The 21,877-nt window shown below is 31.0% G+C and overlaps 1 protein-coding gene across 12 annotated transcripts in view; it reads left to right on the forward strand.

The window, feature by feature from the left end:
- Nucleotides 1-21,454, forward strand: part of heph (polypyrimidine tract-binding protein 1 heph) — a 564,267-nt gene extending 542,813 nt beyond the window's left edge. For all 12 annotated transcript variants that reach the window (XM_075309406.1, XM_075308915.1, XM_075309123.1 and 9 more), the window contains 4 exons: nt 1,648-1,740; nt 17,112-17,328; nt 19,130-19,207; nt 19,297-21,454. In XM_075309406.1, the coding sequence (XP_075165521.1) occupies nt 1,648-1,740; nt 17,112-17,328; nt 19,130-19,207; nt 19,297-19,429 (521 nt within the window). In that variant the 3' untranslated portion in view covers nt 19,430-21,454. The remainder of the gene's footprint in view (nt 1-1,647; nt 1,741-17,111; nt 17,329-19,129; nt 19,208-19,296) is intronic.
- Nucleotides 21,455-21,877: the final 423 nt, after the last annotated feature.

The raw sequence follows: 21,877 nt of genomic DNA on the forward strand, positions 1-21,877 counted from the left end.
TTGAAACTTGGCACAAGTAGTTGTTATCGATGTAGGTCGGATGGTATTGCAAATGGGCCATATCGGTCCACTTTTACGTATAGCCCCCATTTAAACGGACCCCCAAATTTGGCTTGCGATTGCTCTAAGAGAAGAAAATTTCATCCGCTCCGGCTGAAATTTGGGTTAATATATGGTCTCTAACAACCATGCAAAAATTTGTCCGCATCGGTCCATAATTACATATAGCCCCCATATAAACCGATCCCCCGATTTGGCTTGCGGAGCCTCTAAGAGAAGCAAATTTCATCCGATCCGGCTGAAATTTGGTACATGGTGTTAGTACATGGTCTCTACTGACCATGCAAAAATTGGTCCACATCGGTCCATAATTATATATAGGCCCCATATAAATCGATCACCAGATTTGATCTCCGGAGCCTCTTGGAAGACCAAAATTCATCTGATTCAGTTGAAATTTGGTACGTGGTGTTAATATATGGCCTCAAACACCCATGCAAAAATTGGTCGAAATCGGTCAATAATTATATATAGGCCCCATATAAACCGATCCCTCCGGAGCCCCTTGGAAGAGCAAAATTCATCCGATTCGGTTGAAATTTTGTACGTAGTGTTAGTATATGGTCTCTAACAACCATGGAGGAATTGGTCCATATCGGTCCATAATTATATGTAGCTCCCATATAAACCGATCCCTAGATTTGACCTCCGGAGCCCCTTGGAAGAGCAAAATTCACCCGATCCGGTTGATTGGTCCATATCGGTCTATAGTTATATATAGCCGATCCCCAAAAATATTCTACCAAAATATTATTTCTATAAACAATTTTGTCAAGATTTTATTGCTATAGAAAATTTTGTCAAAATTTTATTTCTACAGAAAATTTTTTCAATATTTTTTTTCTATAGAAAATTTTGTCAAAATTTTATTTCTATAGAAAATGTTGCCAAAATTTTATTTCTATAGAAAAAGTACAAGATTCGGCCTGGCCGAACTTACGGCCGTTTATACTTGTTTTTTCTTCCAGTGTATGCTCTAAGGTGAAACATAATATGTTTTAACACTACAAACAATATTTTGTTTGGACCAATTCTGAAAATATATATATATTTGAAGCAATATGTGTTTGGGGTATATGTTACAGCGATTTTTTTTTTTGTACTAAATATTTTAGGCGCATAGAAAGACAAAATAACCATAAATTCTACTTTAAGTAAATCCTCTTTATTATTTATATTTATCTTAGCTACTTTTAGGCGCTTCTTTATAATGCTAATGTTAAGGCATATGATCTCAATCGTAAAGTAAATTTCCTATATTTTTTAAATAACTAAATATTAAAATATCAAATTTTATTAAAAAAAAAAAACTAATATATTTTTGTACATAATAAAACAAAAAAATGCAGTTGCACTTGAATTTATATTTAAATACGAATATTTTTAAATTTAATGATTAAAATCCTAACATTTAGATTAAAGGGTGATAGATCTATTATCATTTTATGCCTCATAATGTTTCAAGGACTCCATTTCTATTATCCACACCTTTAGCTGTAAATAAATATTTAGAAAAATAAATAAAACAAAAAAATTTTATATAAAACCATAAATTTTTTCTTCTTTCTATTCATTTCTTTAAAACAGGTGTTTATGGCGATGTGCAACGTGTAAAGATACTATACAATAAAAAGGATTCAGCTCTCATACAAATGGCCGAACCACAACAAGCTTATTTGGGTAAGTCAACTTTGCCGTATATGTCTTTAATACCAAACAAAAAAAAAATGGTCAATCCAAAATTTAAAATTCAAATCTTCAAAAAAGCAAAATTATATACATATGCTATCTTTGGCTTTGCCACAAATGAATGGGTAATGAAATTTCTATATCCCACAGAGACAATTACTCACAAAGCTCATTCATCTTCTTTAACTATAATTTTCAATCAGTATTTATAGTTTAAGACAGAAAAAAACAACATGAACCCAAAAAGTATATTGCCTATCACATAGGCATATGTCACATTCATATTTGTGGTTACTCTTACACATGAACAAATTTTACCTTGAATTGTTATCATGGTGGTACTTTTTACCAGAGTTTTTGGTCAGTCTATGCATATATGAAAATATCACTTGCACAGACCATTTGTCTTCTCATCTCGAAGATTATTCCCTTTTGTAAGTTCTATGGCAAGTCTCATTGCTGTTGATGAGTTTTAAGGTTTAAAACTGAGATTTATGCATGAAAGGTATTCGTTTGTCTGTGATGCATTCAATAAACCTCTTCTCAGCAGGATGATATGCTGCCAAGCCAAGGACTTATGGCTATCGACATACAAATGTGTAGATGTGCTATAAATTAAGAAGTATCATCAATATGTGTGTGCAAAGTGCATGACGGATTGCTGTAGTTTATACGAATAAGTACTTCCATCTTGGTTTATTACAAAAGTAAATAACGAGATCTCGGACACATCATCATAAATGAGACCTAAAATATATTTCAATGAGAGCAAGGCCGTCCGAACAACAAGTTATCAGCAGTATTATTTGGGGTTTAATCTCCTCTATAATTACCATTGATTGAAACTAAACGCATCACAAAATCTATGCAACAATATAATCGTCTAAATATTGGATAAATTCAAAAATTTTCGAAACTGGCGCCCAAAGCAGGGCATAAACATAATTTAGATAATGATTACAAAATGTATAATACTTCGAAATAAAAAAATTGTTTTGGGGTTTTAAATTACTTATTTAGGAAGCTAATTACATTAGTTTACAAAAAAAAATGTTTTCGTGTACAACTTTTCTTTCTTTCTTGATTTGCTGAATTCGAAAAATTTTTTAGAAAAATTTAAAAACTCGAGATATAATTTAATTAGCGAAAAAAGACAGAAAAACTAAAAATAACGGGATATCTCAAAAACTGTTCCATAAAAAAGGTTTTAGCATTTTTTCGAATTCAAAAGATCAAACTACATAGGAAAAGTCGAATCTCATCAAGCGTACATTTTCAGTGTAAACTAGTGTTATTATTTTATTTTTTCCCAATGAGTAAATATACTAAATATTTTCTTAATATATGTCCTCTTAAAGACTTTCATGGTTTTTCAAAATCAATTTTTTCCCCAATATGCCTTATCTAAACTATCTTTCACCACCTATGGGCGAATATAAAACACATGTCAAACATTTATTTAGCCTGTGAACACCAAGCGTGCACTATACCAAGACTCATTTCATTTGAACTCTGTTGCATGCCCTCTTCACACAATATGATGCCGTTTCGAGGGGTTTTGAGGCTTGATGGCATATCATGCATACATGGTGGTATGATATTCTGTGGTGTTGCTGAGGTTTGGGGGATAAAAGTACATTTGTTAAATGAACCTCGAATTGTTCATCAAATTCACACTATCAACTTTTGTGGCATTGCAGCCTGTGGAGTTCTTAATACAAATGTGAAATTGTATCCTGCAGTGTATATCCTTTCACATACACACACACATACAAACACGCACGCTTATCTCCATGAAAATAGTAATTTTGGTGAAAGGCAAGTTTTTCACACCAAAAAAGACAAGAGTTTATGGGCTGACATTTACATTAAAAAGGGGGGATTTTAATGTACTAAAACTGGATTTAGGAAATGTAAGTGGCACCCGAAAAAAAGACTAATGTATAACATTGTGTTACAGAGAATACTTACAAAAATATAAAAGTATGGGACTTATTATTATTCAATAAACATATTTTAAGTATATAATTGATGTGGACCGATTATAACGATGATTTCACAACGAAAATCACGTGCGAAAATAACAGTAATAATTCTTTCAGAAATGCCTCTTTGCCACACGTTGGGCGCCATTTACAATTTGCAAATTTTTCTTGATTCTGTCCCTTGTTTTGTGTCATTTAAAGTCTTCCCAAGTCAAAAGTACCAAAACTTGCTGTCAGTTGGTGTTATTCGTTAAACTGAAAATTTCTAATAAGTAACGAGGTCCATTTTTGAGTAGCATGTACTGCTGGAAATCATTGCAGTTTGAAGAGCTTAATTGTTATGTTTTCTTGGGTTTAGCGTCATTTACATATATATTCCCCGCTTAACGTGGACCGATTATAACGATGATTTCAAAATTTTATAGTGAAAATATTAAGTACAAATATCACGTGCGAAAATAACAAAAATAATTCTTTCAGAAATGCTTTTTTATCACACGTTGGGTGCCATTTACAATTCGCTAATTTTTTATTAACATATTTCTCCTAATTATGATTATGTCCCTTGTTTTGTGTCATTTAAAGTCTTCCCAAGTCAAAAGTACCAAAACTTGCTGTCAGTTTGTGTTATTCGTTAAACTGAAAATTTCTAATAAGTAACGAGGTCCATTTTTTGGAGCAGAATGTACTGCTGGAAATCATTGCAGTTTGAAGAGCTTAATTCTTGTTATGTTTTCTCGCGTCTGGCATTTACATATATATTCCCCGCTTGACGCCATTTCCACCTTCAAAAACGAATTTGAAGCAGCCTGGACTGGATTAAACCAAAAGAAACTAATTCGAAAACACAATGTTATACATTGATACATTTGTCCCACGTTGGGAGCCATTTGTATATATTCAACAAATAAATTTCATAGAAAGAAATCTTTTTTTACGAATTTTTGAATTTATTCCAAGTCTAGTAATTTTAAAAACTTTCGAATTGAATAAAACGAACAGTTTGATTATTGATATGCAGATATCTAATTGACAACGAGAGTAATCTCATTGATGCCCCTCGTTGGGCGCCATTGTCGTCTTCAAGCAAGCATTTGCAAAGCTACGTTACTTTAGTCTTGACCATTGCTCTATTGAAGTTTTTATTTTTGCAAATATTTAATACACGAAAATTTTAAATTTTTAATATTGAAATTTGGTTGTTGCTTTGTTTAGCTAATACTGCCAATATTTTCGACATTATCGTACTCAAACATAAATAGTGAAAACTAACATTTTATATATTTTCTTGTATAAATAGGAAAGCTAATGCTTGTATTAGGGTTAAAGATATTCCTGCCTATCTAATCGCCACCATGAACACTACTCATTTGTAAATGTAAGCGAGAGTATGACAAAAAAATGTTTTGATATTGTGAAGTGCCAAGTATTAAATAATATTGATGAAAAGACCAATTTCCCAAATTTCCCATGTCAGCCGATGGGTTAATAAATAAATGTTTGTTGTCTCATATATGCCTACCGCTAATTGGTCAGTGAACCCATACCATTAGCATACTCTTCGTATCTAGTGGCGTTATTAAAAAATATACAACAAGTCTAATAATGTCCCTAGGATATATCAAATTAAAATACTCTTAGGATTTCACCAGCATTTTTTGTAATAAACCAGAGATCAGCCCCAAAATAAGTGAAGAAGATATGATTACAAAAATCCTTATTTATGTTATAGATGACATGCGATAATTTCATACTCTTGTGGACATAATAATTTCTTTATGGTCTCCCCATAAATGTGACCCTTAATAACATAAAATTGTTAGACCATACATTATGGGATAGTGTGTCAACATATTATAGCTTTTGTTGTTATGTGCAAGGCATTGAAAATATTTTGTTTTTATTTTTAGTAATTTGTTGAAAAAACAATAATATTTTTATTGTCATTTTAAAGCCCAAATGTTCAGCAAACACACGCAAAAATCCTTGTTTTATTCTCTTAAGTGGCCACCTATAAACACCTAGCTCTAATGACAATCCTCCAATTATATACAAACATTTAGGTACAGTGGTAGTTAATAGCTTACGTAGTTTCGAAAAGAAGTAATTTACAATGTTCTTTGGACAAATTAAATATTTCATAAAATTTGTACCATATAGAAAAAAATTATCGTATTTTTGTATTTATACAAAATCAATTCAAAAAAATGTTAATACATATTACATACATTATTATTAACTTTTCTTATGATATTTGATTTTGATTCATAGATTATGGATGTGATAGGTACCTTAAAAATAATCTAGTTTGCGCTAACAAAACAATATTTACAATCCCTTTTCCCTTCGAATATCATACTGTTTTCAAACGAACACAATTTCGCCTAAAACTATGCAACAAAAGTAGTTTTTAGTATATAATTCATGTTACCTCCCTTGAACTGTTAACTTTAACCAGTGACATTCCATGAAATCAAGATAAAATGATTGTTAGAATAATTTAAATTTAATTTAAGAGTAAGTAAGTAAAGTCTAAAGTCGGGCGGAGCCGACTATATTATACCCTTCACAACTATGTAGACAAAAATTTGTGTTACCATCTCAACTCCTTCATGAAGTTTTATATTTCCATATACAAATATTTATATCTTAACCAATTTGAAGACAATGTTTTGTACTTCTACAAAATCTCTAGAATTAAAATTTAAATCGGCTAACGTCTTAGAATGAAACACAATGTTAATAAAAAAAATATGGGAAATATAAAGCTGGAGCAATTATAATGCAATTGTACAAAAGATCATTTTGTGATTTATAGCGTGATACAGATTTATTCGAGATAAATAGGACAATTTGAGTTATATTTATAATTTTAGCTACTTAGCAGTGGCGATTTTGAAACACTTAATGATACTAGTAAACGTACTCTTTGAGGAAAATTTGAAGCAAATCAAGGCAAACCCTGGTTTTTGATATATATGGGAGCTATATCTAAATCTGAACCGATTTTGACCAAATTTGTCACACTTAACGATACTATTAAACCACTCCTTTTGCAAAATTTGAAGCAAATCAGGGCAAAACTCTGGCTTTTGAGGCCAAATTTAGCAGGCTTCAACCAAATTTGGCACACTTAACGATACTATTAAAAGCACTCCCTTTGCAAAAACTCTGGCTTTTGAGGCTATATATGTGCAAATCGGAAGAAAGATATATATGAGAGCTATATCTAAATCTGAACTGATTTGGCTGATACTTTGCATATTTTTCGAGAGCCCCAAAACATTTGGTTGTACGAAATTTTAAGAAAATACGTTGATAAATACGTCAATTATGACCAAATCGGTGATAAATATATATGGCAGCTTATCTAAATCTGAACAAAAATTTTTTTTTTCAAAATTAATAGCGATTGTCTTTGAGCCAAAGTAAAACTCTGTGCCAAATTTTAGGACGATTGGAGTTAAACTGTGAGCTCTACTTTGCACACAAAATTACATATACAGACAGACAGATTGACAGTCAGGCGGACATCGCTAAATCGACTCAGAATTTAATTCTAAGACGATCGGTATACTAAACGATTTAAATTTGTTTATTCTTCCTGTTTCTTTTTTTTTTTTCAATTACCGAATATTTAATTTCGATAACTTCTATTGGTTTGTGACATGATATATTAAAGCCTGATTTGTATAAATCTTGATTTAGATTTAATTTTTATTTATTGTTTGTTTTTTTTTTTTTTTTATTTATTAAATAATAAAAATTTTTTTGTCAATTTTATCAAAACTTATGTACTGTATTGCTACTTATGAACCACAGTCTAATACAATACTTTGAACCTAACGCAAACATATGTGTTTAAAGTTACAATTTTAGTATATCTTAAATGGATATGAATGTTCGTTCTGCTAGATATATGCTAAAATCCCTTGATGTAAATATTCCCTCTTTTTTTTTAATATTCACAAACGAAACCCAACAGTCAAGGTAGACAGGACTACATTTGTAGTCCTATAGAATGAGTGAAAATAAATGGATCAAGGGTATCCTACCTATGAGGACACGTGTGTGAGAGTAATCGCATTCAAATGTTGTTGTTCTTTTCATAGTTATTGTTTTAACACCCCCTCAAACGAACAACATACGGTCACTGTCAGCATTGCTCATACCATTCAAATGCCTGCATATGTGAGTATGTGTTATGCTTTGTTGGAACTGAGTGTGTAAATGCAGTAATGCGTTGAAAGATCCCCAAATAAAAATTAATACACTCACATGCTATACACTCACAAAAGCACTGAAGGCTCTCACGCACACTTACTCTAAAGTTGTTATTTTTATTTTACCGTTAAAGTGATTTTAATGTGCTACTCTATTTCCCCCCAAAAAAAAAATATATACAACAATTTCATATTCCGGTTGTTGTGTCGTATGGTACACGACGACAGCTTACAAATGAATGAACTACAGAGATCTACTTGGCCAACATACAAACGACGACGACGACTATGGAACAGATAAAAATTGTGAAATACGACAAAAGAATATGTGTAGCCTTCAACTGACTGTATGAGTAAGTGAAGACTATCACTTCATCTCATCGCACCTTAGTGTACTGGGCTTAACTCACCATAAAAAAATGTGCAAATGGCATGAACGACAGACAACGTGGGTGAGAGAGAAGGGAGGATGAGTATGGTATAAAAAAATTGAAACGGAAGTGAGGCTTAAAATAAATCGGATATATTTTGACCATTTCATATAATCTTTTTAAAATGAAATAGGTAGTCAAAACTGTTGATGTCTGATACGACTTATTAAACAATTATCTCTAGTTTTCAACTCATACATATATTTCAAAAATAAAAACAATATTAAACCAAGCCTAAAATCACAACATTATAACCAGATTATATGTAAATATTTCTGTGCAGAGAATGGAGCCGATCCAGAGAATGAAGCCGGCTGACACTAATTTTTTGCCTCCAGCGACGGCGGCTTGACGGCTAAGCCGATATAAATTTGCCTATTCGCCGGAGGACAATTATTCATTATAAAATCAATTTGAAGTTATCCGAATGGTAATGAGATTAGTTGTACAACCAATCTCACAATCACATTTAAATTTCATTCTGAGCTAATTTTTGCAAAATTATTATAGCAACTTGATACTGACTGATTTTGGGTGGAAACCTTAACATTTTAACAAAAAATACAAAAATTATTTAAAAAAATTTTCGGATTTAAATCAATATTTTTTATTAATTTGCGGCTAATTTTGAGTCGAGATGAGTCGACATATTCGGCGGCGGCTTAAAATAAAGGGTGATTTGTTAAGAGCTTGATAACTTTAAAAAAAAAAAAAAACGCATAAAATTTGCAAAATCTCATCGGTTCTTTATTTGAAACGTTAGATTGGTCCATGACATTTACTTTTTGAAGATAATTTCATTTAAATGTTGACCGCGGCTGCGTCTTAGGTGGTCCATTCGGAAAGTCCAATTTTGGGCAACTTTTTCGAGCATTTCGGCCGGAATAGCCCGAATTTCTTCGGAAATGTTGTCTTCCAAAGCTGGAATAGTTGCTGGCTTATTTCTGTAGACTTTAGACTTGACGTAGCCCCACAAAAAATAGTCTAAAGGCGTCAAATCGCATGATCTTGGTGGCCAACTTACCGGTCCATTTCTTGAGATGAATTGTTCTCCGAAGTTTTCCCTCAAAATGGCCATAGAATCGCGAGCTGTGTGGCATGTAGCGCCATCTTGTTGAAACCACATGTCAACCAAGTTCAGTTCTTCCATTTTTGGCAACAAAAAGTTTGTTAGCATCGAACGATAGCGATCGCCATTCACCGTAACGTTGCGTCCAACAGCATCTTTGAAAAAATACGGTCCAATGATTCCACCAGCGTACAAACCACACCAAACAGTGCATTTTTCGGGATGCATGGGCAGTTCTTGAACGGCTTCTGGTTGCTCTTCACTCCAAATGCGGCAATTTTGCTTATTTACGTAGCCATTCAACCAGAAATGAGCCTCATCGCTGAACAAAATTTGTCGATAAAAAAGCGGATTTTCTGCCACTGATTTTGGTAATAAAATTCAATGATTTGCAAGCGTTGCTCGTTAGTAAGTCTATTCATGATGAAATGGCAAAGCATACTGAGCATCTTTCTCTTTGACACCATGTCTGAAATCCCACGTGATCTGTCAAATACTAATGCATGAAAATCCTAACCTCAAAAGAATCACCCTTTAAATCGGAAATATTTTGACCATTTCATATAATATTTATACCCTTCACCACTACTGTGGTACAGGGTATAATAAGTTTTTTTAAAATGAAATAGGTAGTCAAAACTGTTGATGTCTGATACTATTTATTAAACAATTATCTCTAGTATTCAACTCATATATTTCAAAAATAGAAACAATATTAAACCAAGCCTAAAATCACAACATTATAACCAGAGTATATGTAAATATTTCTGTGTGTTAAGAGCGGTGTTTGGCACTTTTTTGTTTTTCCACTAAATGCAATACTTTTTTTACATTATTGTGCCATTTTTTTGTCATTTAATGGCATAATCTAAATAATTGAATTTATACGTAATATATTTTTGCAAACATTGATCCCGATCTTACAGATTACAGAGATGTAATAAGTACCTTAACAGATAATGAAGTTTTCGCTACCAATAGCACAGCATAATGTTTTCAAGCGGACACATGTTCCGCCTAAAACTATGCAACGAAATTTTTGTATAGTAAGCAAATCGTTATTCTCTCCTCAATTGACAAGTTCAAGTGGGATTTTCGCTAATATAACATATGTTAGATATAAAAATATTGTTAGGATAATTTAAATTTATTTTGATATTAATGATTTCAAAATTCTATTTAGATAAATACATTTAATTTGTATTATTTGCTTATAAAAAAGTGTGCCACTTTTTATACTCTAAACCACATAGTGTTCAGGGTATAATAACTTTGATTTTAGACCCCATAAAACATATACCGATCAACTCAGAATCACTTCGTGAGTCAATCTAGCTCTTGGTGTCCGACCGTCTGTCTATGTATTTCTTGTTCGCAGGATTCCGGTCGCAATTATTAACTGATTTTGATGAAATTAGGTATGTGGCGCTTTATTGGCACAGGGACGAATGCTTTTGAATTTGGAAAAAATCGGATTAAATATAAATATAGCTCCCATATATATGTATGTATCGCCCTATTTCGATAAATGGGGTCAGATTGCGGCCGATCGGCGTCAAATTTGTCACAACGTAATCCAATTGACCACCCTTTAAGCGTGCCAAATTTCATCGTTTTTGAAAAATGTAGCCCTAATAACTTTATTTCTGGCCATAATAGCCTTATTTAATACCCGATCTTACTCTAATTTAGCACAAGGTGGTATCAACCAAATCTGGAAAATATCATCGAAATCGGTTCAGATTTAGATATAGCTCCCATGAATACAAATGCATCGATCGATTTTCCCAAACTTGGCCATAAAACTCTTATTTATTAACCTATGTTGCTCAAATTTCAAATGCACATGTACTCGTATTAGCCGATCGTATTTAGACTTCCATGTAGCTATTAGATAAATCTATTGCCCTAATTTAGCGATTTCCTCATTTTTAATAATGGACTCAATATTAGTGGCATACTAACTCTATAGGTTCAGAATCAACTAAAGATCCTAATATCCGACATTTCTATTCAGATTGTGATAAAACTCCCATGTACCCCGAAATGTTCTTAAATATGGAAATGCCACAAAATACCCCACAAACAAGCTTTACTAATTCAGTAGGGGTGGTTTAAGGTATGATATAGTCGGCCCCGCCCGACTTTCTACTTTACTCACTTGTTTATAATGATTGTGCCCTTTATTATTGCGATTGACACTTTTTAGAAATTCTCAACGGCAACACTGATTAAGAGGAATCAGAAATTTCAAACATTTCCATATCATTGGGCTTTTCCCATATACCCTTATTACACCACCCTCATATACACAATTTGCACGGTTAAATTTGGAAGAGATATTTCCTGAATTTTTTATTTTTCTTTTGGTTTTTTTTTTAACGGGGCTTTTTTTATTTCCTTTTTTTGTGCCAATGTGTTGGTTTTTATTACGCTTAACAATTGTAGTTTCCTTTTATGCAGACGTTAAAACAAACACAATGGCACCTATGTATGCGAGACCATTGTATGGATATGTGAAAAACACACCTGTAAAATATTTGCTTCAATATTTGGTTGGGAATGTTTGGGAGTGTGTGTGTGTGTGCCTTTTTCTCGTATTAAGCTTGACTCCATTCGTTTTTGTGTTCAATTTTGCCGGTTCGTTGATGTAACAAATGAATTTGTTAATATTTTATGAGCATATGCAATAAAAAGCTACATTTGTATTGAATGTACCAACATCCACACACACACACACTAAAAAGGGATAAGAAGAGTGTATACTATAATATGTACAATAATGTATGTTGTACTACACATAGTTTATTACATACATAAATGTACCTGTTTGGCAGTTTACTTGCCAGCCTGCCAGCCTGCCAGTCTGACTGTCTGTCTGTCTGTCTGCTTGACTATGTTTTACAGCTCTATTAAAAATGCAACTGAATGTAAGTCCCAACTCCAATCATCTCCCCAGCTTCTCCGGTCGAAATCGAATAGCTCTTTGGTCCGTCCTGTATCAGAATATAACACTGTTAGAAAAATATGTTTTTCATATGTTCCGATATAAACAAAATGTGTTTCGGACACAATTTTTAAACACAATATATTTAAGTGCAAACATGTAATGTTCCCAAACTAGCACTAAATGTTTGGGACACATATGTTAATATGTTAGAATATATTATGCTTGGGGCATGCATGTTTCATAAAAATTATATGTGTGAATGCAAACTTATATAATTTTACAAATTTCGAGTAAACATATATATGTTGCGATATTTTATTCAGAGAGCGACAGAGAGTGTATAGAGAAAGAAATAGAGATGAAACCGGGAGGGTTGACGAAAGATATCAACATAATACAGCGAGAGAATCAAAAGAGAGCAATTTTTGTTAAACCGCTTGTATGTTGTTTTGAAAAACTGTTTTATGATAAGGCCAAAAATTGTATATGCTTAAGTCTAAATATTATTTAATTGGAATATTAGAATGAGTATTCGGAATAAAGAGAATAGGAATTCGGAACCAAGAGAATAGACATTTGAAAAAAAAAACAGTATGTGTTTTCGCCTTGAGAGCAACATTTTAAATATGTGTGGACATGTGTTTTGTTTATCATTTTGGCATTATGGGTACACCATTTTTCTTGGTTCGTTAAAAGAAAACGGAACGTACGAGGAGTAAGTCAAAATATTCAGGCAAAGGAAATTAAAATGGTGGAAAATATACACAAAATACGAAGGGATCATCATAAAAATAACGAAAGGGCACTATACTCTTTTTAGAGTCGGGACAGTAAAATGAAAAAAGGAGGAAATATTGAAAAATTATACAGTAAAATGTATAAAAACAAAGTTTAGTTCCTCTTTATTAATAAGTAGTCCAAGAGGAGTTGACGGACACCTTCAAATATAAAAGCGGGCATTAAGTTAAAGTTTTGCACTAAAACAATTGAAAAAGTTTATATGCTTTAAAATGAATTATTAAAGAAAAGTAATATGCAAAACATGGTCATTTTAGAGCGATAATGCCAACTTAATACCGGCCTTAAAGGTAAAAATGAAATTAAGTACAAAACACGATAAGTTTTAAATGCATTTAGAATGGTGTTAAATGCTAGAAAAAACTTTTCACGTCAAAATAAATTTATGTGTATATTATTGCATTATTTATGTATGTTTATACTCGACTCCACGTTCTTCTTTTATTGGAGTTTTTGAATTCCTTCCAAAATTTCAAACTTTTATATCAAAAACAGTTTTTTGTTACAAACTTGTTATTTTTGCAATTAAAAAGTAATATTTTATCAACAAACTCACTCCATTTCGTTTATATCAAGCACTGTTTCTGACTGTAAATCTTTAATAAACCACATTTCGAAGTTTCATTATAAAACTTTAATATAGTATAAATATCAATGTGTAAATTAACAAAAAAAAAAAAAAAACAATTGGTGTTCGGTCGGAGCAGGGATTGAACCCACGACCCTTTGCATGCACGGCAGACATGCTAACCACTGTTCCACGTTGCCAACACATGTATGTTTCTGTTAAATAATGTTATGTTTGCATGGGCTCGTGGGCGCTGCAAACTATGCTATATAAATGTAATTTATAACGATAATTGTCTACTGGTGACTATAACAGCTACGTAGCCCAGTGGTAGTGTGTTGGCTTACAAACTGTATGGTCCTCGGTTCGATTCTCCGTCCAGGCGAAAGGTAAAATTAAAAAAAATATATAAAATTGAATAATTTCTTCAACATTATTTGTATTACAGAAAAAGGTGCCAAGAACTAAAAATATTCGTGGAAGTGAAAAATATGTTAGGGAATGAGCACAATCGTCTATGGGGAAAATTCTTCCAAGCATATAATATTTTTGGGCTCAAAATGCTTCCAAACATATAATATGTTCACATTAAACAAACATATTAATGATTCGGCAGTATCCAATAATATATGTGCTTCCTGCAAAATATGTTTGGAACATATGTTAGATAGGCGATTTTTTTTGAGGGTGAACACAACAACATTATTTTAGTGCCCTTGTGGCATATTAGTAGTCAATGTAAGTGTGCGTGTGGTCGGACAGTCACATAATATAGCATTTCTTTTTACATTTATTTCAATTGTAAATGCGAATCTGTCTGTCCCTTGTGTATGTGTACATACATTTGTTTGTGTGTGAATTTTGTTTACTATGAAGGTGACATAAATATTGACAAACATTACTACCACTGAACCACCTAGAGTTCTGTTTCGAAGGATCGCCAGTACAAAACAACATGGTACAACCCCAAATGACCCTTTAACACCTTGTTAAAGGCGTTAACCCTGAAAATTACTCTTTAAGAATTTCAAATTGTAATTTGCATGGTTTGTTCGTTATGCATGCTTTTGGAAACAAACTGCAAAACTCATTGCGACTAGAGTATCGTTAAAACCAATGGGGGGTATTTAAGAAGAAAAATAATTGAATGCGAATGTTTGTTGTTAAGGGAAACAAAACTGTATGCATTTCATATGTGATTTTGCTTTTTTTTTGAAGTGAATTCGAGGGAAATGATCAAACATGACATCTATAATACATGACACTCTACACCCTCAAAAAAAAAAATCGCTTCTGTAACATATACCCCAAACACATTTTGCTTCAAGCATATATATTTTTAGGGTTGGTCCAAACAAAATATTGTTTGTATTGTTCAAACACATTATGTTTCACCTTAGGGCATACACTGGTAGAAAAAATTTTTAATGAAATTTTCTTTGTGTGGATATATTTTTAAGGCGCCAATTGGTTACTTCCGGTGGCAAGGTATCTTAAAACCTGCTAACACCGTCTTCTAAATTGTTGTAAGTAAGTCCATACGTGGTATATATTAAATCAATAAAGACCGATTAAATATGTATACAATTCAGTTCGACAAAGTTTTCTATAGAAATAAAATTTTGACAAAATTTTCTATAAAAATAAAATTTTTACAGAATTTTATATAGAAATAAAATTTTCTATAGAAATGAAGTTTTGACAAAATTTTCTATAGAAATAAAATTTTAACAAAATATTCTATAGAAATAAACATTTGGTAGATTATTTTTGGCTCGAGTGGCAACCATGATTATGAACCGATTTGGACCAATTTTTGTGTGATTAGAAATCGGCTATATATAACTATAGACCGATTTGGACCAATTTTGGTATGGTTGTTAGCGGCCATATACTAACACCACGTTCCATATTTGAGCCGGATCGGATGAACTTTGCTCCACCAAGAGGCTCCGGAGGTCAAATCTGGGGATCGGTTTATATGGGGGCTATATATAATTATGAACCGATGTGGACCAATTTTTGCATGGTTGTTAGAAACCATATACCAACACCATGTACCAAATTTCAGCAAGATCGGATGAAATTTGCTTCTCTTTGAGGCTCTGCAAGCCAAATTTGGGGGTCGGTATATATGGGGGCTATATATAATTATGGACCGATGTGGACCAATTTTTGCATGGTTGTTAGAGACCATATATCACCACCATGTACCAAATTTCAGCCGGATCGGATGTAATATGCTTCTCTTAGAGGCTCCGCAAGCCAAATCTGAGGGTCCGTTTATATAGGGGCTATACGTAAAAGTGATATGGCCCATTTGCTATACCATCCGACCTACATCAATAACAACTACTAGTGCCAAGTTTGAAGTCGATAGCTTGTTTCTTTCGGAAGTTAGCATGATTTCAACAGACGGACGGACGGACGGACATGCTTAGATCGACTCAGAATTTCACCACGACCCAGAATATATATACTTTATGGGGTCTTAGAGCAATATTTCGATGTGTTACAAACCCCTCATCCTATGGTGGAGGTATAAAAAAATATAATTGGAATCTACTTTATATCATTACGGTTTATTTATAGTGTTTTTCAGAGATCATGAAAATTTAAGTAAAGTTAGTTTGTGCCGTAGCATACTTTTGGGGTTGTTTATTTATATGTCCTTCTATTTAAGAGAGATTCTATGAACTTTCAATTCAAAGCCAAAAACTTACAACAACCTTTAACTCTTAAATGCGCACTGTATCTTTTAAGATACGACCAGAAAAAAATTCTTACGATTGAGTTGTATGAAATCAACTTTGTTGCATTTAAACGCTATTTTTAAAAATATAGTTTTCCGGAAAATGTGTAGTATTTCTGAGTAATCTGCAGTCAAAATCAGATTTTGACCAAAAATTAAAAAAAAATACAAATATTAAGTTAAATAATATTTACCAGATTTTAAATTAATGTTTGGTAAAAAAACGGCTATTCTCTATTATATACTTCAGATTTTTATTTGTAAAAAAAAAGGCTTAAATTAATGCACACTGTATTTTTTTTATTTTTTATTAAAAAAAAACATTTTTTTTTGTTTTTTTGAAAAAATAAACATTTTATGTTTTTTTGAAAAAATGTGGTATGCCACTTTTCTTCTGTTACCATTTTCCATATTATATATTTTTTCGGAGGAATCGGTGATCTTGTGCATTTAATGGTTAATTTTATTTACATTTCGATGAAACAATTTGGTTGCCCCTTTTTTTATAAGTCTAAAATAAAATCTCTTTTTTTTAGTATATTTATGTCTACGTTTTACTAATATATTTTGTTTCTATTACTTACAGCTATGAATCACCTTGACAAATTACGCTTATGGGGTAAGTCAATACGTGTTATGGCTAGCAAACATCAGGCCGTACAACTGCCGAAGGAAGGACAACCTGATGCCGGCCTTACACGTGACTACTCCCAGAATCCATTGCATCGATTCAAGAAACCAGGCAGTAAAAATTATCAAAACATCTATCCGCCATCGGCAACATTGCATTTAAGTAACATTCCGTAAGTAACAATGTACATATATGTGTAAATACGATTTACAACAGTTTAGGGATTTTTTTAAAATCCTCTATTGAAAGCTTGCCCCAAATACAGGATTGATAAGAGAAATTGTTAACACTAGCACCATTCTACACACAAAAAAAAATATTGTTTGCCTTCAATTACGAAATTAATTGATCCAAATTAATTTTTTGTTGAAATGTCTTCAATCACAGATGCGATAGTAGCAATTAAAAATTTAATTTAAAATCAATTAAAAAATTCGTTGTTTCGAAGTTGCGTCGCTCCTAAATTAGTACCAGTTTTCATTTTGCGTCGTTAGATTGTCGAAGATGTGTTGTTATCGTTGTTGTCTATCTCTAACCTGTGCATGGTTTGCCATAGAAACTCATAATTCACTTTGCGTCGTGTTTTTTTGTTTTGGAGCGACGCAAAGCGAGGTCTAGGTGTATTAAGTTTTGTGATTTTTGTTTCAATAACAAATTTTGTTGAATCAATTAAATTTTTCATTGAATTTTTTTTTAACTCACTTTTATTGGAAACTCAGACTTTTATTGGAACACTTTTCGTGAAATTTTTTTATATATTTGAATTTATATAAATTTTAATTTTAAATTTTTAATTGATTTTTTTTTAACTCATTAAGACTTTTATTGGAAATTTTTTTATATATTTGAATTTATATAAATTTTAATTTTAAATTTTTAATTGATTTTTTTTTTAACTCATTAAGACTTTTATTGGAAATTTTTCGTGAAATTTTTTTTATATATTTGAATTTATATAAATTTTAATTTTAAATTTTTAATTGATTTTTTTAACTCATTAAGACTTTTATTGGAATTTTTTTCGTGAAATTTTTTTATATATTTGAATTTAAAATTTCGAATTCATTTTTTTTTTTTTTTTTTTTTTGCTGAATTCCGTCATTTCAAGATACGCAATTTACAATATTAATTGGAGTTGATGAGCTAACAAATGTATTGTTCCAATTTAAAATTTAAATGATCCAATAGCACATTTTATTGATTTCGTTTTGATTTAAAAAAAAGTAATTTAATAAGTTAATTGTCAATTGACTATTTCTACAAAGTCAATTAAAATTAAAAATTTTTTTAAACATTAGCACCAATTAATTTTGTGCTAGGTTAGGTGGCAGCCCGATGTATCAGGCTCACTTAGACTATTCAGTCCATTGTGATACCACATTGGTGAACTTCTCTCTTATCACTGAGTGCTGTCCGATTCCATGTTAAGCTCAATGACAAGGTCATTGCTATAAAAAGGAGGTCCCTCAGAAATGTCACCAGCATTACTGAGGTGGGATAATCCACCGCTGAAAAACTTTTTGGTGTTCGGTCGAAGGAATCGAACCCACGACCTTGTGTATGCAAGGCGGGCATGCTAACCATTGCACCACGGTGGTTCCCATGGAGGATGTGCTGAATACCTCCAATCACAGAAAAAAGTTTCACGAAAATTTGTCCAATTAAAGGCTTGAGTTTTATAAAATATTCAATTAAAAATTTAATTTAATTTAATTTTAAACAAAAATTAATAGTATCAATACATGTTTTAATTAGATTAATTAATTTTTTAATTGATACTATCATTTCTTTGATTCGAGATATTTCAATGAAAAAAAATAATTGGATCAATTAATTTCGTGATTAAATCAAAAAAAAAATTTTGTGTGATTAGTTCTTAATTATTGGTCGGCTCCTCTTAGCTTTTCATATTTTGTATTTAGTTAATTTTTAAATATATGATATTTATGTTTTTTTGTTTGTTTTTATTTTAGATCATCCTGTACTGAGGAAGATATAAAAGAAGCCTTCACCTCCAACAAATTTGAAGTCAAGGCATTTAAATTTTTCCCGTAAGTATCCGTTTTTTTATTACGAATTTATTTTGAATTTTCCTACTAATTTCTGTTTTTTTTTTTTTTTTTCATTGCATCAATTTCAGTAAGGATCGTAAAATGGCCTTGTTACAGCTCTCCACTGTCGAAGAAGCCGTATTGGCTCTTATCAAAATGCACAATCATCAGTTGTCTGAGTCGAATCATTTACGTGTTAGTTTCTCCAAATCAAATATCTGAAGCAACTATAACATTAACAACAACCTGTTCAACAAACCTGCATGAATCTGAGAGATTTATAAACTAACCATAACATTAAACAAAATATAAGGATAAAAAAAAAACTGCATACTACATAAAACTACTATATATTTAATTATACAAGAACAACATACAACATAGGCAGCAAGCAAAGCATAGAGTATATAATACTGCTAAATAAATAAAACAAACAAATACTACAAAATGAACGATGGATAAAACAAGAATAGAATAAAATCAGAGAAATAGAATAAAACCAGAAACTCTCCCAGCAAGCAGCAACATCTAAAATAAAATAAATTTTAAAGTAAATTACAATCAAAGCCAAGATAACATTTTGTCTGAAAAGCCAAACAAATAAGAATAGAAAGTTAATATAAAACAAACAAACAAACAAAATGAAAATTTTAAAGCGAACAAATTTTGAAACAGTTGTGAACTGCAGAATGCCACCCAAACCAGATCGTCCCAAGGCTCCCATTTTATCTATTCCAAAATCCAAAAGGCTTTTTCTCCTCGCAAGTAAATAGCAAACAGATTCTCGCCTGAAAAAAGATTATCCCCAGCCACCGCCACAACTACCACTACCACTACAACCACCACCAATCAACCTACCTACCAATCTACATTATTATGAAAAAGTATTAGCAAGTTGTCGTTTGAATGTTTAACTTGTTTCCTCTTTCATTTCTTCTCATACTACTTATTTTTATAAAGAGATAAAAACCATGCCTCTAATATTTTATATAAGATTTTTTTTTTTATGAAACAACAACAATGTGAAATTATTTTATTATTATTATTATTGATTTGTAATTCTCGTTTTATTTTTTAAATATCATTATTTTTTTATCATTACAATTCAATTTAATGGATGTGAACTTTAGGATATGAATAAATAAAACAAAAAACAAAACATTTATTACAAATAAACAAAAAAAAAAAAACAAATAAATAAAATAAAACCAATTTCAATATAAAAAACAAATACTTTATCATGGCTAACATCATTTTTCTCCAACAAACAGAGCTGATTCAAACGGAAATGGTTGTTTTACAAATAAACCACAAAATCGAAAAAGAAATATAGCCTCTACTAATATAAAAACTAAAGCAAAACTAAGCCCCACCAGCCAGCCCTGCATTATTGCTCCTATATATACATACATATATATACACTGAGGATATGCATTACCGATAGATCCAAGCATCATCAAATAACAAAAAAACAACTACAACAACAACAGTAAAACAGAAAGATTTTTTTTTTTGTAGTAGGTGGTAATAACTTTAAATCATATTTAAGCTATAACTAAATAAATTATATATACTAGTATATATATATATGATAAAATATAAATCTTAACAAAAACCCATACGATTACTAAACAAATGTCGATGATGATAATAGAGATGGAAAGAGGAAAAAAAAAACATATGAAAAATATCAACTGTGTTTCGTTTTAAACAAAACCCCCCACAAACAAAAAAAAAAACAAGAATATGAAAATAAATATAAAAAGAACAAATTTTTGTGTATTTGCTGATATAGTGTTATTATTATTATTATATTAATATTATTATAAATATATTTTTAACAAAAACAAATGGGAATCTTAAATATACTAAGACATAAGATAAAAAAAAATAGTTTATATTATAAAATTTATTAGGAAATTAAGAAAAGAAAATTTAAAGAAAAAAAATTAAAGCAAGAAACAAGACAAAAATCAATCAATCAACAAATAACATTTTCATATAAAACAAAAGAAGTAAGATTTCAAAAGTAAAATATGAGATAAATGATTTAAAATGAAAATAAATTAGCAAACAGTTTTTTTAATTAGTTTTTAAATACATTGTTTTTTTTATATATGTATATGTATACCTAAAATTTTTTAAAATTTTTGTTATATTCAGAGTATAAACAAGGCAGTCCTCGGTTGCGACCTTATTTATAAATTAATTGCTTTAAAATAAATAATAACCATTAGCATTAAAAATTTTTTTTAAAACGATTTTAATTTCTATGAACATAGAGCTGTTTAAGCTTTAGGATAATATTATGAATATAGGAAAATATTCATAATATTTTTTTAAATTTGTAAAGCAAGCTAAGGACATTGAAATGTTAGCAGTCTATTTTATATGACTGCGTTTTTTTATTCGTTAGCATATATAAAGCATACTTTTAGGATGTCGTTCGTTATGTCAGTTTAATTATTAACCATTAATACAGTGTAACCTCTGAAAGGTGTACGGACACCCACGGTCGCCTAATTTCTACTATACACAGAAAAAATATCAACGAAATTTTTTAAATTATAATCATAATTGAATTTTGGAAATTTTGCAATTAAAAACTTATGCCCATATTTCCAAATCCACTTCCAGGTGAATGTGAATCAATCACACGATTTTCGTGTC

The sequence above is a fragment of the Haematobia irritans genome, chromosome 1 (genome assembly GCF_050003625.1).
Source record: "Haematobia irritans isolate KBUSLIRL chromosome 1, ASM5000362v1, whole genome shotgun sequence".
Classification (NCBI taxonomy): domain Eukaryota; kingdom Metazoa; phylum Arthropoda; class Insecta; order Diptera; family Muscidae; genus Haematobia; species Haematobia irritans.